This window comes from Bombina bombina, chromosome 6 (assembly GCF_027579735.1).
Source record: "Bombina bombina isolate aBomBom1 chromosome 6, aBomBom1.pri, whole genome shotgun sequence".
NCBI lineage: Eukaryota > Metazoa > Chordata > Amphibia > Anura > Bombinatoridae > Bombina > Bombina bombina.
In genome coordinates, this window is record NC_069504.1 from 1,041,365,280 (window position 1) to 1,041,392,007 (window position 26,728).

At 39.9% G+C, this 26,728-nt stretch overlaps 1 protein-coding gene across 1 annotated transcript in view; it reads right to left on the reverse strand.

Moving 5' to 3' along the window:
• The window catches only part of LOC128664108 (potassium voltage-gated channel subfamily KQT member 1-like), a 327,070-nt gene that overhangs the window by 163,321 nt on the left and 137,021 nt on the right, over positions 1–26,728 (reverse strand). Inside the window, exon 7 of the mRNA XM_053718799.1 lies at positions 18,729–18,869. Within this exon, the coding sequence (XP_053574774.1) occupies positions 18,729–18,869 (141 nt within the window). The remainder of the gene's footprint in view (positions 1–18,728; positions 18,870–26,728) is intronic.

Below are 26,728 nucleotides of genomic sequence, written 5' to 3' on the forward strand. Positions count from 1 at the left end.
TTGGCTGATTCAATCAGCCAATCAGATTTTTCCTACCTTAATTCCAATTGGCTGATAGAATCCTATCAGCCAATCGGAATTCGAGGGACGCCATCTTGGATGACGTCATTTAAAGGAAGAAGGATGGATCCGCGTCGCCTGGAAGAAGATGGCTCCGCTCCGGATGGATGAAGATAGAAGATGCCGTTTGGAGGAAGATGTCTGCCGGTCCGGATGTCCTCTTCTGCCCGGATAGGATGAAGACTTCTGCCACTCCGGATGTCCTCTTTTGGTCCATCGGTGCCCGGCTGGGTGAACACGACTCAAGGTAGGGAGATCTTCAGGGGGGTAGTGTTAGGTTTATTTAAGGTTAGAGTAGGGGTATGTGGGTGGTGGGTTTTAATGTTGGGGGGTGGTATTGTGGGTTTTTTTACAGGCAAAAGAGCCGATTACTTTGGGGCATGCCCCGCAAAAAGCCCTTTTAAGGGCTGGTAATAGAGCTGTTAACTTTTTTAATTTAGATTAGGGTAGGGAATTTTTTTTATTTTGGGGGGCTTTGCTATTTTATTAGGGGGCTTAGAGTAGGTGTAATTAGCTTAAAATTCTTGTAATCTTTTTTTATTTTTTGTAATTTAGTGTTTGTTTTTTTTGTAATTTAGTTTAGTTTATTTAATTGTATGTAATTGTAGGTAATTTATTTAATTAATTTATTGCTAGTGTAGTGTTAGGTTTAATTGTAATTTAGGTTAGGATTTATTTTACAGGTAATTTTGTAATTATTTTAACTAGGTAGCTATTAAATAGTTAATAACTATTTAATAGCTATTGTACCTAGTTAAAATAAATACAAAGTTGCCTGTAAAATAAATATAAATCCTAAAATAGCTACAATATAATTATTCGTTATATTGTAGCTATATTAGGGTTTATTTTACAGATAAGTATTTAGCTTTAAATAGGAATACTTTAGTTAATAAGATTTAATTTATTTCGTTAGATTAAAATTATATTTAATTTAGGGGGGCGTTAGGGTTAGACTTAGCTTTAGGGGTTAATACATTTATTATAGTAGCGGCGAAGTCCGGTTGGCAGATGAGGGGTTAATACTATTTATTATAGGGTTTGCGAGGCAGGAGAGCGACGGTTTAGGGGTTAATACATTTATTAGAGTAGCGGAGAGGTCCGGTCGGCAGATTAGGGGTTAATAAGTGTAGGTAGGTAGCGGCGATGTTGGGGGGGGGCAGATTAGGGGTTAATAAATATTATGTAGGTGTCGGCGATGTTAGGGGCAGCAGATTAGGGGTTCATAGGGATAATGTAGGCGGCGGCGGTGTGCGGTCGGCAGATTAGGGGTTAAAAATATTTATTATAGTGTCGGCGATGTGGGGGGACCTCAGTTTAGGGGTACATAGGTAGTTTATGGGTGTTAGTGTATTTTAGAGCACAGTAGTTAAGAGCTTTATAAACCGGCGTTAGCCCAGAAAGCTCTTAACTACTGACTTTTTTCTGCGGCTGGAGTCTTGTCGGTAGAGGGTCTACTGCTCACTTCAGCCAAGACTCTAAATACCGGCGTTAGGAAGATCCCATTGAAAAGATAGGATACGCAATTGGCGTAAGGGGATCTGCGGTATGGAAAAGTCATGGCTTGAAAGTGAGCGTTAGACCCTTACCTACACGACTCTAAATACCAGCGGGCGGCCAAAAGCAGCGTTAGGACCCCTTAACTCTGCTTTTGACGGCTACCGCAGAACTCTAAATCTAGGCGTTAGGCAGTTACCTAGCCTGGGTGTGAGACTATCTACCAGTGGAACTGTAAAGGTTTTCCTTATCAGCCAGTGAGTTTCTATCTCACAGACAAGTAATACACAAATCATATACTTCCAGTTTCATGATCGGGTTAAAATGTAAACTTTTTCTTACAAAACTAAGGCCTAGATTTGGAGTTTTGTCGGTAACGACCCGCGTAGCTAACGCCGGCTTTTTTCTGGCCGCACCATAAAAATAACTCTGGTATTGAGAGTCCACATAAAGGCTACGTTAGGCTCCAAAAAAGGAGCGTAGAGCATATTTAACGCAGCTTCAACTCTCGATACCAGAGTTGCTTACGCAAGCGGCCAGCCTCAAAAACGTGCTCGTGCACGATTCCCCCATAGGAAACAATGGAGCTGTTTGAGCTGAAAAAAAACCTAACACCTGCAAAAAAGCCGCGTTCAGCTCCTAACGCAGCCCCATTGTTTGCTATGCGGAAACACTTCCTACGTCTGCACCTAACACTCTAACATGTACCCCGAGTCTAAACACCCCTAACTTTACACTTATTAACCCCTAATCTGCCGCCCCCGCTATCGCTGACCCCTGCATATTATTATTAACCCCTAATCTGCCGCTCCGTAAACCACCGCTACTTACATTATCCCTATGTACCCCTAATCTGCTGCCCTAACATCGCCGACCCCTATATTATATTTATTAACCCCTAATCTGCCCCCCACAACGTCGCCTCCACCTGCCTATACTTATTAACCCGTAATATGCCATCCGGACCGCACCGCTATTATTATAAAGTTATTAACCCCTAATCCGCCTCACTAACCCTATAATAAATAGTATTAACCCCTAATCTGCCCTCCCTAACATCGCCGACACCTAACTTCAGACCTTAACCCCTAATCTGCCGACTGGAGCTCACCGCTATTCTAATAAATGTATTAACCCCTAAAGCTAAGTCTAACCCTAACACTAACACCCCCCTAACTTAAATATAATTTAAATCTAACGAAATTAATTAACTCTTATTAAATAAATTATTCCTATTTAAAGCTAAATACTTACCTGTAAAATAAATCCTAATATAGCTACAATATAAATTATAATTATATTATAGCTATTTTAGGATTAATATTTATTTTACAGGTAACTTTGTATTTATTTTAACCAGGTACAATAGCTATTAAATAGTTAAGAACTATTTAATAGCTAAAATAGTTAAAATAATTACAAAATTACCTGTAAAATAAATCCTAACCTAAGTTACAATTAAACCTAACACTACACTATCAATAAATTAATTAAATAAACTACCTACAATTATCTACAATTAACCTAACACTACACTATCAATAAATTAATTAAATACAATTCCTACAAATAAATACAATTAAATAAACTTGCTAAAGTACAAAAAATAAAAAAGAACTAAGTTACAAAAAATAAAAAAATATTTACAAACATAAGAAAAATATTACAACAATTTTAAACTAATTACACCTACTCTAAGCCCCCTAATAAAATAACAAAGCCCCCCAAAATAAAAAAATGCCCTACCCTATTCTAAATTACTAAAGTTCAAAGCTCTTTTACCTTACCAGCCCTGAACAGGGCCCTTTGTGGGGCATGCCCCAAGAAGTTCAGCTCTTTTGCCTGTAAAAAAAAACAAACAATACCCAAGCCCCCCAACATTACAACCCACCACCCACATACCCCTAATCTAACCCAAACCCCCCTTAAATAAACCTAACACTAAGCCCCTGAAGGTCTTCCTACCTTGTCTTCACCTCACCGGGTTCACCGATCTGTCCAGAAGAGCTCCTCCGATGTCCTGATCCAAGCCCAAGCGGGGGGCTGAAGAGGTCCATGATCCGGCTGAAGTCTTCATCCAAGCGGGGCAGAAGAGGTCTTCCATCCGATTGAAGTCTTCATCCAAGCGGGATCTTCTATGGTCATCCATCCGGAGCGGAGCGGCAGGATCCTGAAGACCTCCGACGCGGAACATCCATCCTGGCCGACGACTGAACAACGAATGACGGTTCCTTTAAATGACGTCATCCAAGATGGCGTCCCTCGAATTCCGATTGGCTGATAGGATTCTATCAGCCAATCGGAATTAAGGTAGGAATATTCTGATTGGCTGATGGAATCAGCCAATCAGAATCAAGTTCAATCCGATTGGCTGATCCAATCAGCCAATCAGATTGAGCTCGCATTCTATTGGCTGTTCCGATCAGCCAATAGAATGCGAGCTCAATCTGATTGGCTGATCGGATCAGCCAATCGGATTGAACTTGATTCTGATTGGCTGACTCCATCAGCCAATCAGAATATTCCTACCTTAATTCCGATTGGCTGATAGAATCCTATCAGCCAATCGGAATTCGATGGACGCCATCTTGGATGACGTCATTTAAAGGAACCGTCATTCGTCGTTCAGTCGTCGGCCAGGATGGATGTTCCGCGTCGGAGGTCTTCAGGATCCTGCCGCTCCGCTCCGGATGGATGACCATAGAAGATCCCGCTTGGATGAAGACTTCAATCGGATGGAAGACCTCTTCTGCCCCGCTTGGATGAAGACTTCAGCCAGATCATGGACCTCTTCAGCCCCCCGCTTGGGCTTGGATCAGGACATCGGAGGAGCTCTTCTGGACATATCGGTGAACCCGGTGAGGTGAAGACAAGGTAGGAAGATCTTCAGGGGCTTAGTGTTAGGTTTATTTAAGGGGGGTTTTGGTTAGATTAGGGGTATGTGGGTGGTGGGTTGTAATGTTGGGGGGCTTGGGTATTGTATGTGTTTTTTTACAGGCAAAAGAGCTGAACTTCTTGGGGCATGCCCCGCAAAGGGCCCTGTTCAGGGCTGGTAAGGTAAAAGAGCTTTGAACTTTAGTAATTTAGAATAGGGTAGGGCATTTTTTTTATTTTGGGGGGCTTTGTTATTTTATTAGGGGGCTTAGAGTAGGAGTAATTAGTTTAAAATTGTTGTAATATTTTTCTTATGTTTGTAAATATTTTTTTATTTTTTGTAACTTAGTTCTTTTTTATTTTTTGTACTTTAGTTAGTTTATTTAATTGTATTTATTTGTAGGAATTGTATTTAATTAATTTATTGATAGTGTAGTGTTAGGTTAATTGTAGGTAATTGTAGGTAGTTTATTTAATTAATTTATTGATAGTGTAGTGTTAGGTTTAATTGTAACTTAGGTTAGGATTTATTTTACAGGTAATTTTGTAATTATTTTAACTATTTTAGCTATTAAATAGTTCTTAACTATTTAATAGCTATTGTACCTGGTTAAAATAAATACAAAGTTACCTGTAAAATAAATATTAATCCTAAAATAGCTATAATATAATTATAATTTATATTGTAGCTATATTAGGATTTATTTTACAGGTAAGTATTTAGCTTTAAATAGGAATAATTTATTTAATAAGAGTTAATTTATTTCGTTAGATTTAAATTATATTTAAGTTAGGGGGGTGTTAGTGTTAGGGTTAGACTTAGCTTTAGGGGTTAATACATTTATTAGAATAGCGGTGAGCTCCAGTCGGCAGATTAGGGGTTAATGTTTGAAGTTAGGTGTCGGCGATGTTAGGGAGGGCAGATTAGGGGTTAATACTATTTATTATAGGGTTAGTGAGGCAGATTAGGGGTTAATAACTTTATAATAATAGCGGTGCGGTCCGCTCGGCAGATTAGGGGTTAATAAGTGTAGGCAGGTGGAGGCGACGTTGAGGGGGGCAGATTAGGGGTTAATAAATATAATATAGGGGTCGGCGGTGTTAGGGGCAGCAGATTAGGGGTATATAAGTATAACGTAGGTGGCGGCGCTTTGCGGTCGGCAGATTAGGGGTTAATTATTGTAGGTAGCTGGCTGCGACGTTGTGGGGGGCAGGTTAGGGGTTAATAAATATAATATAGGGGTCGGCGGTGTTAGGGGCAGCAGATTAGGGGTACATAAGTATAACGTAGGTGGCGGTTGGCAGATTAGGGGTTAAAAAATGTAATCGAGTGTCGGCGATGTGGGGGGACCTCGGTTTAGGGGTACATAGGTAGTTTATGGGTGTTAGTGTACTTTAGAGTACAGTAGTTAAGTGCTTTATAAACCGGCGTTAGCCCAGAAAGCTCTTAACTACTGACTTTTTTCCTGCGGCTGGAGTTTTGTCGTTAGATGTCTAACGCTCACTTCAGACACGACTCTAAATACCGGAGTTAGAAAAATCCCATTGAAAAGATAGGATACGCAATTTACGTAAGGGGATCTGCGGTATGGAAAAGTCGCGGCTGAAAAGTGAGCGTTAGACCCTATTTTGAGTGACTCCAAATACCGGAGGTAGCCTAAAATCAGCGTTAGGAGCCTCTAACGCTGGTTTTCACGGCTAACGCCAAACTCCAAATCTAGGTCAATATTTCTAGAGGGCTAGAAAAACGTATCCAATGATTTATCTATAAACATCCCCATACAATTTAATGGTGATTTTCTGTTGAAAACCATTAGATAAAGATTTCTAGAGGATTGACCCTTAGTATTTTTTTTAATGTCTATTTAAGTGACAATGTGGCAATTATATATATATTAGTTACCCCAAAGAGTGAAAGTTAGGCTAAATCAAAATAAGTCTATACTTAGAATCCCTATTATGGTCCTTCTTTCCATACTATATCACTCTCATGAGATGGGTGACCTACAAAGTTGACAGAGAGTTTTATTGATAAAGGGCTATTAAATACAGTAGAATTGCATTATCAAAATGTGCGTAATAAAAAAACAAATGCAATAGCACTTACTCTGAATTTTAAATGAGCAGTAGATTTTGTCAAAATTGACTTTAGTTTTCAGGTCCTCTGCATCATGTGACACCCATCAGCCAACCACAGAATCATATACGTATACTGTGTACTTTGTGCGCATGCTTAGTAGTAGCTGGCGCCCCAGAAAGTGTGCATATAAAAAGACTGCACAAGTTGATAATGGATGTAAATTAGAAAGTCTCTTAAAACCACATGCTCTATCTGAATCATGAAAGATTAAATTTGACTTTAGTGTCCCTTAATAGATCCCATAAAAAATGAGGGGCTAAGCATAAGAATCTATTATACATGGATTTGGCAACTTGAACTTTATAGCAGTAGTGACCTTGACTTCAGTCATTTATGCTAAATATTTTGTAATGCGCGCTGATTGGTTTGAATATAAAATGTAATTATGTTATCAATAAATATACTAGAAATTGCTCCTTCAGGTTTTTTTTTTTGTATTTAAAAAAAAAAGCTGCTTTTGCTTATTGAATCTACCACCCAACTATTACTGAAATTTCCATTATTGGTGGTGGTTTCAATGAGTAAAACCAGCTATTCCAGTAGCAAGAAAAAACCTAAAGGAGCAATTTCCAATACATTAATACTGTGCGGCTGGTATAACAAACCATTGAGAACACATTAAAGGGAAAATGACATAGGGGGATATTTATCAAGCTCCATATGGCGCTTGAGGCCCCTAGAAGTTAGACCGCTGCTCCATAACTTGTCAGCCTGATCTAATGCGGCGGACAGACATCAACTTACTGCAGTTAAGCTGTCAGCATTTATCGATGTGCAGTGATGTGCAGCGGACATGATATGCTACTTTGTATAATGTCCACTCGCACATTGATAAATATACCCCATAGGGGCATATTTATCAAGTTCCGTATGGAGCTTGAAGCCCCGTGTTTCTGGCGAGCCTGCAGAACAAGAACTGCTGGTGCAATGAAAAAGGCCGACAGCGTATGCTGTCGGCATTTGTCGATGGGCGGCGGACATGATCCACAATATTGGATCATGTCCGCTCGCACATTAATAAATAGGCCCCATAGTGTCCAATAGTATCTTAATATTTGTAATAATTGTGTTGCTTCTCATCCCTCAAGCTTGGGAATTCCCTAATTAGCAATGGGGGGGGTAAGAATATATATTATAACCCAATTCTATATATAATTGGACCTTTTAAATTGACTGGTGTTATTTATATAGTCATTTTGTAATTTAGCTTGAGAAAGGTGATGGTGTACTGAAAAGTTCAGTATGAGATGAATAAAGGACTCTTACTAATTCTACATGGTATGTAGGTTCTCTGTTTGTTACAGGTTTTTCATTTAGGTCATCAAGCTCTTTAAAACCTTACATCAAGTGGGGATGTGCAGGGTAGCCTTTCTGATTCTGGATAGTATAGACACAGGAGACATACAGGAGGAAAGAGTATGGTCTACACTTCTGCCAAACAGCAATATATGCACTTATCAGAAAATGTCTGATACCCGCAGACACCAACAAACTGTAAAGTATCAAGAGCTAGTATTTACCTATTAAAAGTAGAACAATGAAGTAAATATTTATGCTGTCTAAAAATCTGAAATCAACAAGTGGTCTATATCAAGGATGGTCAACTGGTAACCTGAGGGTTAAATGCAGCCCTTGGCAAAAGTTTTAGCGGCCCTTCAGGGAAAGCAGAACTAACAATGTGTGAAATAGTTTTTGTAAAAATGTGTGCTTTGCGGTGAATACATCTCAGACAAGTCCTCTGGAGGAAAGAACAGCCGACAGAAACTACCCTGCAACCTCACCTAAATCTATTATATAAATATATATAATTTCACATTTATTTAATAGCCATAGATTTATATGTGTCCCTTACGGCTTCTAAAATATTAATCTGCGCCCCTGTGTGCTAGGAAGTTGGCGAATACTAATCTAAATTATCAAGAAACTGAACATTTATTTCTCAAAGATTAATTGCATAAAACATTGTCTGATGCAACAGTATCTGCAGAAATGATTCTGTACCAATTATTTAATGGACACTAGAGATGAACTGGAGTAAATGACATCAAATTGTGCAAGAAAAGATGAGCAGCCATGAAACTAATACCCCATCAGTAATAACTTGCATGCAGTCTCCCGAGGAAATGTAAGAAAATATAACTATAAGAGAATTTATACTTTTGGAGATAAACTATATCTAATAATCTAATATTAACAGGTCAGAAATTCAGTCAAGTTCTAACAAGCATTAGAGCAAATTAAAACATATATACACATGTACATATATATATATATATATATATATATATATATATATATATATATATATATATATATATATATACTTGTGTGTGCTATTAATAGCATGTTTAGCAGATACTCTTGTTTGTATCTGAAGGCTCATTAGATACATCTGCATGTAGTACTGTACACATTTCTTTGTATCAATAAAACAGAATGTTTATCAGATACACCAGTTTACTAGCGTAACACAGGATCAGAATAGCACCTGACTGTACTAATGTAAAAGAGAATTAATCTGATACCATGTAACAAAATATTTATCAGATACAGCTGTCTGCACTAATGATACAGGACGGACATCTGATGTACCTGTCTGTAGTAAGGTAAGAAGATGTATACTGGATTACCAGATATGCAAAGAGGTGTATTTGAATTTCAATCACTTTATTTAATACTAGTTGATAAGCCTGCCCAGAATGCAGTCTATGTGTACAAAATGTAACCCCAACCTATGAAAAATAACAAAGTAAAAATACAGAAAAAAATTAAAAAATCTCCCCAAAATAATAACACCCCCTAATCTAATACTAAACTACCAATAACCATTAAAAGGGCTTTTTGTAGGGCATTGCCCGAAAGAAATCAGCTATTTTACATTAAAAATAAATAAAGTCCCCCCTAACAGTAAAACTCCCCACCCACCAAACCTCTCAAAATAAAAAAAAACTAACACTAATAAACCTAAACTACCCATTGCCCCTAAAGGGGCATTTGTATGGGTATTGCCCTTAAAAGGGCATTCAGCTCTTTTTCACTGCCCTAAAAAGGGCATTCAGCTCTTTTTGAAATTGCCCAGTGAACCCTAATCTAAAAAAACAAACCCCCCCAAAAATACATTAAAGCCCCAAATAGGTACTCACGGTTTCAGAAGGTGGAGAATGTCTTCTTCCAGGCGGGTCCATCATCTTCCTCCACAGCGAAGGCAGCGCGGAGTGGAGGTCCGGAGCGGTCTTCCCAGATGTGGCGATCCTTGGCGGTGGTCATCTGTGGCGGCGTCAGTGGTCCTCGGTGGTGGCAGCGGTCCTCCTGTGGCGGCCGCTATCCTCGCGGTGGCCCTCGGCGGCATGGAGGCTCCTCTTCATCTGATGTCCGTCGTATACTGAATATTGAATGCAAGGTACCGCAAACAATTTGGGGTACCTTGCATTCCTATTGGCTGAATTTTTCAAAACAGCCAATAGGATTAGAGCTAATGAAATCCTATTAGCTGTTCAAATCAGCCAATAAGATTTCAGTAGCTCTCATCCTATTGGCTAAAATTGAAAATTTCAAATGGGGTACCCTGAATTCAATCTTCAGTGTGTGGAGGACGATCGCATGAAGAGGAACCTCCATGCCTTCACAGAGGAGCGCTGCCGCCAAGGAGCACCGCCGCCGATGACCGCTGCTGAGGATCGCCAAATCTGGGAAGACCCCTCCGGACCTCCGGTCCGTGCCGGACCTCCGGTCCGTGCCGCCTTTGCTCCGTGCCCATCTGGGAAGGCCGCCACATCTGGGAAGACCGCTCCGGACCTCTGCTCTGTGCCGCCTTCGCTGTGGATGAAGATGATGGACCCACCTGGAAGAAGACCTTCTCCACCGGACTTCTGAAACCGTGAGTACCTATTTGGGGCTTTAGTGTTAGGTTTTTTTGGGGGGGTTGTTTTTTTAGATTAGGGTTTATTGGGCAATTTGCAAAAGAGCTGAATGCCCTTTTAAGGGCCATGTCCATACAAATGCCCCTTTAGGGGCAATGGGTAGTTTAGGTTTATTAATGTTAGTTTTTTTTATTTTGGGGGTTTGGTGGGTGGGGGGTTTTACTGTTAGGGGGGACTTTGTTTATTTTTAATGTAAAAGAACTGATTTCTTTAGGGCAATGCCCTACAAAAAGCCCTATTAAGGGTTATTGGTAGTTTATTCTTAGATTAGGGGGTGTTTTAATTTTGGGGGGGGGCTTTTTTATTTTCATAGGGATTAGGTTTATTTTTTTTATTTTGGATAGTGTTGTTTGTTATTTTTTGTAATGTTAGCCTTTTTTTGTTTTCTGTAATTTTAGATTAATGTAATGTAATTTTTTTTTTAGAAGGTCGTTCGCTCTGACCGAGTACTTCCACCTTAATGATAATGAAGCAATTACACCACATCTATTGTGGGACGCACATAAAGCGGTTATTAGAGGTGACTTCCTTAAGTTTAAAGCGAATATACTTAGATCTAGTCTGAGAGAATTTGAATCCTTAATGAAAAACTTAAATAGACTAGAAGCTGATTTCTCAAACTCTCCCCAAAATGTGTTAATACAAAGAGACCTGGCCAAAGCTAGATCCTCAGTTAATGCCTACCTTAATAAAGAGGCACAGAGGTGTGCCTTTTTCTTAAAGAAACTTTATTTTACGAAAGGTAATAAAGTGGGCACAATGTTGGCACGAGCCTTACGTCAAAGAACACTTAACTCTTATATTCACAAAATTTCAGCTCCGGATTCTGCTACTATTCAAGACACTAAGGGGATAGCTAAGGTTTTCCATGATTACTTTCAGGCCCTATACAAACTTCCTCATACTGACAATCACCTAAACAAGATAGAGAGTGATATGTACATAAAAAATGCAGATCTTCCAACTATCTCACAGGAAGATGCTGCACAATTAGATGCCCCCATAGAAATATCAGACATACTTTTGGCTATAGAATCCCTTCCTAACTGTAAAAGTCCAGGACCAGATGGATTATCCAACTCCTACTACAAGACCTTCAAACACATATTAGCGCCCCAATTAGCTAAATTATTTCGATCAGTAGATGATACCAATTCTTTTTCCATGGATATGCTTTCCTCCCACATTGCCCTAATTCATAAACAGGGTAAATCTCCGCAATTGCCGGGAAATTATCGCCCTATATCGTTGATTAACACAGATGCAAAAATGTTCGCTAAAATCCAAGCTTCTAGAATTAATAAGTTATTACCACAAATCATTCATGTGGACCAAACAGGCTTCATTTCGCTTTGGGAGGCCAGGGACAACACTATCAGAACATTGCATCATATAGATCATGCATCCTTGACGAACACTGAGCTTGTCCTGGTCTCTACCGACGCAGAAAAACTGGTCATACCTGAAATCGGCCCTGATAGGATTTGGTTTTGGGGAAGTAACCATCAATAGAATTTTTAGTCTATATAGCAATCCATCAGCTAAGATAAAGGTGAACCGCACCCTGTCAGACTCCTTTCAAATTAATAACCCGACAAGGTTGCCCTCTTTCCCCATTACTCTTTGCGATAGCCATGGAACCTCTGGCAGCACATATTAGGGGCAACAAGGACATTAAGGGCATGACAATAGGTCCTAATGATTATAAAATTAGTCTATACGCAGATGATGTCTTGTTGACCTTAACTGACCCCTTCACCTCTATTCCACACCTTCTGCAGGAATTTCATAAATTCGGTAGACTATCCCATTTTCTTGTCAACAATCAAAAATCTAATATCCTTAACATTAATATGCCCACAAAACGGTTTACCGCGCTCTCTACGATTTGCCCATACCAGTTGTGCACAGATCACATACATTATCTGGGCACCCGATTAACTCCTAAGATTGACTCACTTTTCAGCGCCAACTACATCCCAATACTTAAGCGAATTCAATCAGACTGTCAAAAATGGCAATCAAAGCCCTTTTCATGGTGGGGTAGAATACAAGTGGCCAAAATGTCTATCTTACCCCATATTCTCTACATGATGCAGACAGTCCCTATTAACCTCCCCCAAACATTTATATCACAACTCCAATCAACTCTCTATAAATTTATATGGAGCGGTAGTAAACACAGAGCAGCAAAACAAAGTCTTTATCGTACAAAACAACAGGGTGGTTTGGGGGTTCCCTGCATAGCAAGATATTAACAAGCTAGCACATTAGACTGGCACTTAAAGCACTATGACAAAGCATGGTTATCTCTTGACTCCTTTATACTTTGGACTCTGCAACTTGGTCCTTTATGTTGGTTACCAGCATCCTGCAGACCAAGTGTTGTCAAGCTATCACCCCTGTACAGGCATGTTTTTAATTCATGGGATAATTTGATACAACACACACCAGGGATTTCGTCCCCCTTCTCGCCTATGTCACCAATATTTCAGAACACAGAATTGTTAAGGAGTATGCACACATCCACAGATAGTACCCAGTTCACAGATCTGGGTTTCTCCTCTCCCATATGTGAGTTTCTTCAGCCAGGGGGCCAGAGGCCTGCATTTGAAATAGCAGATGTCCTAAACTGCACTTTCACCCATTGGCTTAAATATTCCCAGCTTAAACATCTCCTAGCTACCTCCCCACACAAGCAAGCCCTTTTACACCCTCTTACACGCTTTGAATCGCTCTGCAGAAGCGGGAAAGCCTTGAAGGGAACACTAGCATTAGCTAGAAGAATAATAGACTCCTGCCTACACAAACACTTACCCAAATCCACACAGAACTGGTCCAAAGAACTTGGCTTGCAAATCCCGGAAGAGTGTTGGGATCTGTTATACTCATATACCCATAAATCTTCTACATCTACTCAAATTCTGGAGATGAACTATAAAATAATTTCTAGATGGTACCTCACACCAGTACGTTTACAGTATATATATCCTGAGCTGTCCCCTGTGTGCTGGAGGGGCTGTGGTGGGATCGGCAGTATGGCACATATATGGTGGACTTGTCCTAGATTGCAGCCTTTCTGGAACGCTTTGCAGCTGATATTCTCTCCCTTGTTTGCCGCCTCCTTTAAACTCACACCCCTGATGGTACTATTTAATGACAGACCTAAACATACTTGTAAGCTGAGGTCACATCTTTTACAGATTTGCTTAAATGGAGCAAAATCTCTAATTGCTAGAAATTGGAAAGCTAACATCATACCCACAGTTGAAACATGGACAACACGTACCCAAGAGCTCATTCAATTGGAGGAATATTATTATTTCCGAAACAATAAGCTGAACCTTTATTGTGACGTCAGGTTCTATTGGGAAACCATAAACCCACTGCAACCTTGATGCCGGTACCACCCACCTCCTTCCCCCACCTCATCTCCCCTTTCCCCGTCATACCCTCTCCCCCTCACCTCCCTCCCCCCCTCCTCTTCTACTCTGCTCTTTATATTCCTAATAAAACAGATCAACCCATAACTGCACTACACTCTTGTGCGAGAATGGCTTCTTTCTTCTCTCTATTACTTTTCTTCCTTTATCTAAACTTCCTCTTTTTCTTTCTTATTTGCTACGCTTTTTTTTATTAATTTATTTTATATCTCTATGGTTATTGCATTGTATTTTGTGTTACTCAATAATCTTGTTATACACACTTGGAACATTTATGATCAGTTGCTATCTGTAAATGACATGCTCTTGATGCATTTGTTTTTTCGTTTATGCATATCATTGTCACTGAAAATTGTTCAATAAAAATGTAATGTAATTTTTTTTAACGTAATTAAGGGTTTACTTTAGGGGGTGTTAGGTTAGGGGGCTTAGTCAATAAATAATTTTTTTGCGTTGTGGGGGCTGGCGGTTTAGGAGTTAATAGGTATATTAGGTTTAATGCGTTGTGGGGGTTGGCAGATTAGGGGTTAACAGATGTATTAGGTAGTTTGAGATGTGGTTGGCGGATTTAGGGGTTAATAATTTTATTGGTTATTTTATTTATTTATTTCTTAATATTTCGTGCGAGCGGTTAGTTTATTTTTTTCTTAATAGTTTGTACGGGCGGTTGTTGTTTTTTAAAAAATACTTATTGCGGGCATTTTTTTTTTATTACTTATTGCGGACGGTTAGTTTTTTTTTTTAATACTTATTGCAGGTGGTTACTTTATTTTTTTGTAATGCTCCGTTTGCCTTCGCTGCATCCCAGTTTATTCCGAAAATGGCAGGGTGGTGAAACAATCCAACGATTTCACCACCCTGCCATTTTCGGAATCCACCGGGATTCAAATTACAGGTTTGCACCCGCCTGCATCCAGATGAATTCTTTTGGCTGTGCGCGCAGCCAACATTTTGTTGGCTGCCTCGCGCTGCCAACATTCCTTTGAGGATGTGTGCGCAACTGCCAATGGCAACGGATGCGTTACAAACGCGATTATAGTATAGATTGTAAAGACATAAACCAAATTTGACAAATGGCACAGAATAAGCATTTATGACTTAAAGTGATTGTAAACTTACTGAATTAAAGGCCAGTATTAAATAATACTCTTAAACATAGGGGAACTTTAATTCATTAAAGTTTACAATGATGCTTATTTTTAAAAATACTTACCTTTGCATTATGGTCAGCATAACGCTGGCCCTCTGCCCGCATCTGCTGCTTCATAAACATATCGACGATGAAACCGGCTTCCTCCAATCGTTGCGTTGCCCCACGAGCTGGACGCCAAAGAGGGCACACAATGATTGGAAGAAGGCGGATTTGTCATCGATCTGCTAAAGAAAGCAGCAGATGCGGGTGTAAGATGTGAGACACAGCATGAGATTTAGTGCAGTGAAGAATTTAAGTCGCGCAGCAATTGTAAATATATAAGTGTATGTATACAGATATATTTATATTTGAGTGTTAATATGTATATATACACATATTAACACATATATATATATATATGTATTTAAGCATATACATATACATTATATTTACAGGGAACACACAGTTCCATAGACCGCAATGTAAAGGCACTTTTCAGAGCCGTTTTTACCGCGCACCCGCCAGCTTTAACCTATCATGACTGCTTTTGGCAGATTTTTTTAATAGAAAAAAAGATAAAATGTGTAAAATAATAAAAGAATATTCTTTATTTTAGGGGCAATTGAGGGTTATTTTGAAAATTAACCAGAGGTCTGAGCCGTTGATTGCTACCGGTAATGGCTGGTTATTTATATTTGCCCGTTTACATTTGCATAAATGTTTTGTAGATGATCCATTTATATAGCCTTTTTTAAAAAAATGTATAGTTGTGCTTATTTTTAAATAACATTGCGCTGATTTTCAGACTCCTAACCAAGCCCCAAAGTTTTAGGAGAATACTGATGTATAACTTCTACAGCTTGCTTCTGTTTGTGTAAAGGGTCTTTTCATATGCAGAGGAAGAGGGAGGGTGGGGAGTATCTGCTTTTTTTGCTATAGAACGACTTGCAGCGGGTATTCCAGTAACCTTTTCAACAGAGCTAAACTGGGAGCTTCTAAGTAACGGCTAGATTACGAGTCTTGTGTTAGCCTTAAAAAGCAGCGTTGAGAGGTCCCAACGCTGCTTTTTAATGCCCGCTGGTATTATGAGTCTTGCAGGTACAGGTGTACCGCTCACTTTTTTTCCACGACTCAAACTTACCTCAAATCCCCTAAATTACGTATACTATCTTTTCAATGGGACATGCCTAACGCCGGTATTACGAGTCTTGGAAGAAGTGAGCGGTAGACCTCTCCTGTCAAGACTCCTGCCGCATTTAAAAGTCAGTAGTTAAGAGTTTTATGGGCTAACGCCGTAACATAAAACTCTTAACTAAATTGCTAAAAAGTTTTTAACCCCTAATCTGCCAACCGGACATCACCGCCACTTTAATAAATATATTAACCCCTAAACTCCCGCCTCACAAACACTAGTTTAATTTTATTCACCCCTAATCTGCTGTCCCTAACATCGCTGCCACCTACCAACATTTATTAACCCCTAATCTGCTGCCCACAACGTCGCTGCTCCTATATTATATTTATTAAAACCTAAGTCTAACCCTAAGTCTAACTCCCCCAACTTAAATAGAATTTAAATAAAACGAAATAAAATAACTATCATTAACTAAATTATTCCTATTTAAAACTAAATACTTACCAATAAAATAAACTCTAAGATAGCTACAATATAACTAATAGTTACATTGTAGCTATCTTAGGATTTATTTTTATTTTACAGGCAACTTTGTATTTATTTTAACTAGGTAGAATAGTTACTAAATAGTTATTAACTATTTAATAACTACCTAGCTAAAATAAAGACAAAAGTACCTGTAAAATAAATCCTAACCTAAATTACAATTACACCTGACACTACACTATCATTAAAGTAATTTACTAAATTACCTACAATTAACTACAATTAAGTACAAACCCCCCCCCACTAAATTACAGAAAAAAATAAAATAATTACAAGAATTTTAAACTAATTACACCTAATCTAATCCCCCTAATAAAATAAAAAAGCCCCCCAAAATAATAAAAATCCCTACCCTATACTAAATTACAAATAGCCCTTAAAAGGGCTTTTTGTGGGGCATTATCCCAAAGTAATCAGCTCTTTTACCTGTAAAAAAATTACAATACCCACCCAACATTAAAACCCACCACCCACACACCCAACCCTACTCTAAAACCCACCCAATCCCCCCTTAATGAAACCTAACACTAACCCCTTGAAGATCACCCTACCATGAGACGTCTTCACCCATCGAATATGGTTGATTGACACCCCCAGCTAGCGGCCGATTGGCGGTATCTTGTGAACTGCTGGTGGAATGATAAATGCCGACAGCGTATGCTGTCGGCATTTATCGATGTGCAGCGGACATGATACGCTACATCGTATCATGTCCGCTCGCACGTTATCCATAAAAGTGAAACTGCCACATTACTACAAATTTGGGGTGTATTTTGGCCTAGGCAAAAACTTGCCTAGTGCAAATTGGGGAACAGCACTTTTTGAGTCTCTGTTGTGAGCAGCAGGTGACTTAAAGTGATGTAAACTCTACCAATTTTAAAACTGATCCTGAATGTTAGTGATATTTTAGACATTTTAGAGTTTCGTTCATCAGTAATAATAAAGATGCTCTATAACTTGCTTTTTAATGAAGATATAAAATTCAAATACCCCGTGCTCCGACTCCCAATTCAAAAGTAAATTTTTCTCTGATGGTTTGATTCGTTTTCCAATCAGAGCTACAGCAGAAGTGCCATATGGGGAGAGCGCTGATTGGTTCCTTTCAAACCGTTAGCTCACAGAAAAATGTACTTTTGAAGTGGGCGGCAGAGCACGGGGTATTTCAAGTTCATATCTATATTAAAAAGTAAGTTATAGCGCATCTTCATTACAACTAATAAACGAAACTCCATCTAAATATAACTAACATTCCAGATATGATTTTAAAATGGGGAGAGTTTACCATCACTTTAACTAGCGCTTGTGTTTTGCAAGCCCTGGTGAATATTTACCATGAAATACCATGAAAAAAAGTCATGTTGAACCCTGAAAAAAAAAATATTATGGTCAAAAAAGGCTTAAATCGTGATTAAGTGCCTAGGGCAGCACAAAACCTAAATATGCCACTGCTACAAATGTATATCACTTCTAACAGCCCTAATAATAACAGCTTTCAGACACTTTACTGCTAGCACTGAAGAAATTAAAAGGGGCATAAACCTCTTGCTTTTGTGTAAAAATTGTGCTTGTCCAATTCTCCCTAGAAAGGCCAGTTCTATAAAAAAAAATTTTGCTTTAAAATGTGCAAATCAAATAGCTGGTTTTGTAGAACTTTGAAAAAAAAAAACCTCTTAGGAGAAGCACAATTGTAACACAAATGCACAAGGTATTTAAATGTCCCTTTAAGAAGGTTCATTTCAGGGTCTGAAAAAAAGGTAAAAAATTGAACTGAAGGCCATTGGGAAATTATGTTATATTAGTGGGGTGTCAAAAAAGTCAGCAAGATTCCAAAATATGAAGTTGACACTAGACTGTAACCTGTTAAATAGCTATAAAATGATAAATAGCTATAAAATGTATTCTTTTTAAATTGAAAATGATATCAGAACGTTTTAGCAAAACTAACATTTAATTATTTATCAATACTTTTGCTACTACTCACCACTCCCCACCAGAGGGCATCTGCATAGCTGGAAAAGCCAGTCCTTCCTTCTTCATCCACAGCATCCTTTTCAGCCAGATACACAAAGTATGATGAGAAGATAAGGCCCAGGAAACCAATGTAAAGCGTAGTGATGAGCTCCTGTTAAAATGTGAGCAAATTTACTACACAAAGAAGATTTGGATAGTGTGCAAATAAATCAAGGTACAAAGTGATAAAGAAAAACAATGGCTAACCTAATACTGTTACAATAGTTTAAGAAACCTTTAAGACAGGGAAACAAAAATGGAACACACAAAGAGGGGTAACAGTAACCAATACAGAGACCAGAATCCCTTAGTGCCCCCATCAACAGGCCTCATGTTTTTCCTGTAATATCTGTATGCTCATAAACATAATAGTGCACAAAAAGAAGCCCTTCTTGTTTAGTTATATGTGTTTGTTCTCACTGTTATTATCTATGTTGCAATGTTGAGAGTTGTCTGCAAACTGTTACCAACAAAATGACTCAATTTGACAACTAATTTCTGCATATAGAGCTGCTCTATGACAGTATCTGTCTCATGTATATAGAGAATGTCTAATCCTATAATATAAAAGGCCAAGTGTGTTTGTTTAAAGCTGTCATGCGCAGTAGAGACAGCACAAGCACAAACACACCTGGCCTTACCTGACATGCTGTTTGCGGCAGTGGGGCAGGGGCATGGGCGTGGCTGGGCAGGAATGTGGGCGTGACCAGACGAGAGCGTGTGCGTGGAGTGGTCGGGCGTGGTGGGGGCGTGGTCAGGCGCTGTCGGTGCGAGAGAGGGGGGAGAAATAGAAAGAGAGAGACAAAAAGAGATAGGAAAGAGCTAAAGAGAAGAGCAGAAGAGAGGGGGAAGAGCAGAAAAGAGGGGGGGGAGAGCAAAAGAGAGGGGAAAGAGCAAAATAGAGGGAAGAGAGAGAAAAAGAGAGGGGGGAGAGAGAGCAAAAGAGAGGGGAGAGAGGAAATAAGAGGGGGAAAGAGAGAGAGAAAAAGAGAGGGGAAGAGAGAGTGCAAGAGAGAGAGCCAAAGAGAGGGGGGAGAGCAAAAGAGAGGGGAAAGAGCAAAAGAGAGGGGGAGAGAGAGCAATAGAGAGGGGAAGAGAGAGCAATAGAGAGGGGGAGAGAGAGCAATAGAGAGGGGGAGAGAGAGCAATAGAGAGGGGGAGAGAGAGCAAAAGAGAGGGATGGAGAAAGAGAGCAAAAGAGAGGGGAGAGAGACAGAGCAAAAGAGAGCGGGGAGAGAAACAGCAAAAGAGAGGGATGGAGAGAGAGAGAGCAAAAAAAAGGGGAGGGACAGAGCAAAAGAGGGGGGGGAGAGAGAGCGCAAAAGAGAGGGGGGAGAGAGAGCAAAAAAAAGGGGAGAGGGACAGAGCAAAAGAGGGGGGAGAGAGAGCGCAAAAGAGAGGGGGGAGAGAGAGCACAAAAGAAAGGGGGAGAGAGAGAGCGCAAAAAAGGGGGAGAGAGAGCGCAAAAGAGAGGGGGAGAGAGAGCGCAAAAGAGAGGGGGAGAGAGCACAAAAGATAGGGAGAGAGAGAGCGTGCAAAAGAGGGGGGAGAGAGCGCAAGAGAGAGAGAGAGCACAAAAGAGAGGGCGGAGAGAGAGAGCCTAAAAGAGAGGGGGAAGAGAGAGCGCCAAAAAGAGGGGGAGAGAGCGCAAAAGAGAGGGGGAGATAGAGCGCAAAAGAGAGGGGGAGAGAGCACAAAAGATAGGGGGAGAGAGAGCATGCAAAAAAGGGGGGAGAGAGAGAGAGCGCAAAAGAGAGGGGGAGAGAGCGTAAAAGAGAGGGGGGAGAGAGAGCGCAAAATAGAGGGGGAGAGAGAACAAAAGAGAGGGGGGAGAGAAAGCAAAAGAGAGGGGGAGAGATGGAGCGAGAGAGAGCACAAAAGAGAGGGGGGAGAGAGAGCAATAGAGAGGGGGGAGAGAGAGCAAAAGAGAGGGGGGAGAGAGAGAGCAAAAGAGAGGTGGAGTGAGAGAGAGTGCAAAAGAGAGGGGGAGAGAGCACAAAAGAGAGGGGGAGAGAGCATAAAAGAGAGGGGAGAGAGGGGGGGTGGGGCCGCTGTACTGCAAAAAATGGTCCTTGTAAACCGGCTTTAGGACTAGTTGCTTTATAATCTACTGGAATATATTTATTTGTTTGACATGCATATTGACTGTTTTGCTATGCTTCTGTTTATCTGTATGTATAAAGAAGTACTAATAAAGATTTATTAAGAAAAAAAAGTGACCCACCCTCCTAATGCATTCTAGGAGGCCTATTTATCAAGCCGTCAACCGCAAATACGCTGGAATTCTGCAGCGTAATTGTGGCAGCACCCTAACATAAACCCTGAGTCTAAACACCCCTAATCTGCCACCCCAACATCGCCGCCACCTACATTATACTTATTAACCCCTAATCTGCTGCCCCGACATCGCCGTCACCTACATTATACTTATTAACCCTTAATCTACCACCCCGACACCACCGACACCTACATAAAATTATTAACCCCTATTCCGCCGCTCCCGGACCCCGCCGCCACCTACATAATATTATTAACCCCTATTCCGCCGCTCCTGGAGCCCACCGCAACTAACTAAATGTATTAACCTATTAACCCCTAAACTGCCAGCTCCCCACATTGCCATAAACTAAATTAACCTATTAACCCCTAAACCTAACAACCCGCTAACTTTATATTAAATATTAACTCATCCCTATCTTATAAAAAATTTAAACTTACCTGTAAATTAAATTAAATTATATTAAACTAATAATTAACCTACCCTAACTATTATACTAAAATTACATTAAACTATATTAAGCTAATAATTAATCTACCCTAACTGTTAGACTAAATTACATTAAACTACAAATTAAATTAAATATATTATATAGTTAAAAACCTAACCCTACTCAAATAATTTAAATCTACTATTAAAAATTACAAAAAACTAACAACTAAGTTACACAAAATAACAAACACTAAGTTACAAAAAAACATAAACACTAAGTTAAACAAAATAAAAAAAAAATCAAATATTTAAACTAATTACACCTTATCTAAGAGCCCTATGAAAATAAAAAAGCCCCCCCAAAATAAAAAAAAATCCTAGCCTACAATAAACTACCAATCGCCCTTAAAAGGGCCTTTTGCGGGTCATTGCCCCAAAGAAATCAGCTCTTTTACCTGTAAATAAAAAATACAAATACCCCCCAACAGTAAAATCCACCAACCACACAACCAACCCCCCAAATAAAAACCTAATCTAAAAAACCTAAGCTCCCCATTGCTCTGAAAAGGGCATTTGTATGGGCATTGCTCTTAATAGGGCATTTAGCTTTTTTCAAAAGCCCAAACCCTAATCTAAAATTAAAACCCACCCAAAAAAACCTTAAAAAAGCCTAACACTAACCCCCGAAGATCCACTTACAGTTTCTGAAGAGCCGACATCCATCCTTAACGAAGCGGCAGAAGTCCTCATCGAAGCCGGCAGAAGTCTTCATCCAAGCTGGCCGACATCTTCATCCAACCAGGCAGAAGTCTTCATCCAGACGGCATCTTCTATCTTCATCCATCCGGCGTGGAGTGGCTCCATCTTCAAGACATCCGACGCGGAGCATCCTCTTCTTTCGACGTCTTCTTTATAATAATGAGGTTTGCCTTTAAATGACAAGGATTGAGCTTTCATCCTATTGGCTGATCCAATCAGCCAATAGGATTGAGCTTGCATTCTATTGGCTATTCCAATCAGCCAATAGAATGCGAGCGCAATCCTATTGGCTGATTGCAACAGCCAATAGATTTTTTCAACCTTAATTCCGATTGGCTGATAGAATTCTATCAGCCAATCGGAATCTAAAGGAACGCCATCTTGGATGACGTCATTTAAAGGCAAACCTCATTGTAAAGAAGACATTGAAAGAAGAGGATGCTCCACGTCGGATGTCTTGAAGATGGAGCCGCTCCACGCCGGATGGATGTAGATAGAAGATGCCGTTTGGATGAAGACTTCTGCCCGGTTGGATGAAGACGTCGGCCCACTTGGATGAAGACTTCTGCCGGCTTCGATGAGGACTTCTGCCGCTTCATTGAGGATGGATGTCAGCTCTTCAGAAACTATAAGTGGATCTCCGGGGGTTAGTGTTAGGCTTTTTTAAGGGTTTATTAGGTGGGTTTTAATTTTAGATTAGGGTTTGGGCTTTTGAAAAAAGCTAAATGCCCTATTAAGGGCAATGCCCATACAAATGCCCTTTTCAGGGCAATGGGGAGCTTAGGTTTTTATTTGGGGGGTTGGTTGTGTGGTTGGTGGGTTTTACTGTTGGGGGGGGTATTTGTATTTTTTATTTACAGGTAAAAGAGCTGATTTCTTTGGGGCAATGCCCCGCAAAAGGTCCTTTAAAGGGCCATTGGTCGTTTATTGTAGGCTAGGGTTTTTTTTTATTTTGGGGGGGGCTTTTTTATTTTCATAGGGCTCTTAGATTAGGTGTAATTAGCTTGAATATTTGATCATTTCTTTTTTATTTTGTGTAACATAGTGTTTATTTTTTTTTGTAACTTAGTGTTTGTTATTTTGTGTAACTTAGTTGTCAGTGTTTTGTAACTTTGTAATTTTTAATAGTAGATTTAAATTATTTGAGTAGGGTTAGGTTTTTAAGTATATGTGTGGCGGTAGTAACGGTGGCTGACAAGGCCCGACCCCGCAGGGGTCGAGTACCGCCAGACGGCGTAGGGCCATGCGGGCCCAAATTGAGGAGTGGTGTGACGGTAGGCCTAGTAGGGGTGACATACAGGGAAGCTACAGGCCCAGGTGATGTGGCGGTAAGATGATGGGCAGGTAAAACGGGTGGTGTGGCGGTATGAGGCCCAATAGAAACCGGAGGGCCTGATGAGGTGCCAAGGTGAGGCCCAGTGTGAACCGGAGGGCCAGCAGGGGTACTGACACCTAGATCTGACCCCTGAGGGACAGAGGTAGATGCAGCCATCGCTGCAACTATACCATTAAGTAAATTTGACACTGCTGAGACTGCAGAGGGAGGAACAGCACTAATAAAGGAAGCCGTGTGGCTAGCCTGAATATTGCCCAAAGGTTGATTTAATTGCTCAAAATGTAAATCCTGAGGCAAAGGGGGCTCTTGTGTTGGCTCTGCACTAACAGAATCCTGCTCTTCTACATTATGGACTTGTGCCTCAACTATACTGGTGTACTGAGTTGGGGGTATAACATCTATATCCTCCATATTATCAGATTGAACACTTATCTGTTTGCTTTGATTTGCAGATCCAGATGGTCCCTGATCATCCTGATAACGTCTAGGAGGAAGAACAGCACGCCTGGAACGATGCATAGCTGCCCAGTTAATTCACAAAACTGCCTCAGTCAGGATCCGATGGAGAAGAGGAAGTTGCTTGGGTGGAATCAGCTTTTCTACTGGTAAGGAGGGGCCTTCCCTGAACTGCAATAATGTTGCACCCCAATACTAACCCTCTCTCTTCTAACCCATTCTCCCTCAGCCTTAACCCTTAGACTGCTCCAGGCTCATGCTAAGCCCTACACTGCATTTTTTAATAGTAGATTTAAATTATTTGAGTAGGGTTAGGTTTTTAAGTATATAATATATTTAATTTAATTTGTAGTTTAATGTAATGTTAGTATAACAGTTAGGGTAGATTAATTATTAGTTTAATATAGTTTAAAGGGACAGTCTACACCAGAATGTTTATTGTTTTAAAAGATAGATAATCCCTTTATTACCCATTTCCCAGTTTTGCATAACCAACACAGTTATAATAATATACTTTTAACCTCTGTGATTATCTTGTATCTAAGCCTCTGCAAACTGCCCCTTTTTTCAGTTCTTTTGACAGACTTGCAATCTAGCCAATCAGTGCTTGCTCCCAGATTACTTCACGTGCACGAGCACAGTGTTATCTATATGAAATATGTGAACTAACACCCTCTAGTGGTGAAAAACTGTTAAAATGCATTCTGAAAGAGGTGGGCTTCAAGGTCTAAGAAATTAGCATATGAACCTCCTAGGTTAAGCTTTCAACTAAGAATACCAAGAGAACAAAGCAAAATTGGTGATAAAAGTAAATTGGAAAATTGTTTAAAATGACATGTTCTATCTGAATCATGAAAGTTTATTTTGGCCTAGACTGTCCCTTTAATGCAATTTTAGTCTAATAGTTAGGGTAGATTAATTAATAGTTTAATATAGTTTAATGTAATTTTAGTCTAATAGTTAGGGTATGTTAATTATTAGTTTAATATAGTTTAATTTAAATCTAAAGGTAAGTTTAAATTTATTATAAGATAGGGATGACTTCATATTTAATATAAAGTTAGTGGGTTGTTAGGTTTAGGAGTTAATAGGTTAATTTAGTTTATGGCGATGTGGGGGCTGGCAGTTTAGGGGTTAATAGGTTTAGTAAGTGGTAGTGATGTGGGAGGCCAGAGGTTTAGGTGTTAATACATTTAGTTAGTAGTGGCGGGGTCCGGGAGCTGCGGAATAGGGGTTAATAAGTTTATTAGAGTTGCGGCGGTGTCGGGGAGCAGCGGGATAGGGGTTAATAACTTTATTTAGTTGCGGCAGGGTCCGGGAGCAGTGAAATAGGGGTTAATGCCTTTATTTAGTTGCCGCGGGGTCCGGGAGCGGCGGGATAGGGGTTTATACCATTATTAAAGTTGCGGCGGGGTCGAGGAGCGGGGGATAGGGGCTAATAACGTTACTAAGGTTGTGGCGGGGTCGGGGAGCGGCGGGATAGGGGTTATTAACTTTATTTAGTTGCGGCGGGGTCCGGGAGCAGCGGGATAAGGGTTAAACATTTTAGTATAGTGGTGGTGTTTAGTGACAGGATATAAATAAAGCTGGGAAAAAGCTGAATAGCAGCGAGATCGATGACTGTTTAGTTAGCAACAGTCCGCTGCACGGCTTTTGACAGCTTTCTTTATAAATATGGAGAGCGTATTCAGGTCCTCGGCCGCAATGTTAGGCAATGTCAGACGAGCGTATTGGTGCCGTCAAATGCAAGAAAATTGTTGGCTTGATAAGTAGGCCTCTATGTATAAAGGAGTACTAATAAAGATTTATTAAGAAAAAAAGAGTGAGCTTCCTAATGCATTCTATAGCTATGTTTACAGCACAGACTGTAAGATTAATATGTGGTAAATTGACAAGATGTATGTTGGAAACAGTCATGAGGACATTTCTGTGAGAGAGGTTATGTAAGGCTGCTGTTTGATATATAAATAAAGAGTGTGGGATAGAGACCCAGTGCAAGGAAAGTTATGGTACATAGGAAGAAAATGTGTTGTTGCAACCAATGTGCACAAATTATGAAGCTGTGACTCACAGAAAATGAAGCATGGATAGGCATATATAGAAAATAAATTGTAATAAACCATACTCATAAAGTGACTCATTGGAACTCATACACAAAAAGAGTATAATTTTATTGTGTCTCTGCCAACCACACAAAACACGAGGTGCAGTGATCTACCAACACATTTGCATGCAAATATACAGCAGACATCCCAACTCTCCCTGAAGTTCAGGGAGTCTCCCTGATTGTAATAGCTGCTCCCTGATGCCAGCAAATGGAATGTAATCTCCCTGAAACTCCAAGTACCATGATCCAATGTGGCCCAAATACGGAAAAGTCTTTAAGGAATGACTTTAGTTGCTGGGACGTTATAGACCCCTCACAATATGCATCAGTAACCAAAAGCCCCCCCTGATTTTAATAAAATACAAATACTACCTTATTTACTGCACATAATTAAACTTCGTATTCTAAAATATTTAAGCATTCGATCACTGGAAAATAGGTTTGTTGTATGTGGTTGTGCAATAAAGCTACTTTTTTTTAATGTGACTTTAGTAGGAAGCTACTTTAATGATAAGTCCCTGTCTTATTTAGGGTTTCAAGGTGTCCAATATATAACTGTGGGGGGGGGGTTGGTGGCGACACAGTAGCGGGTGAAGCCACCTC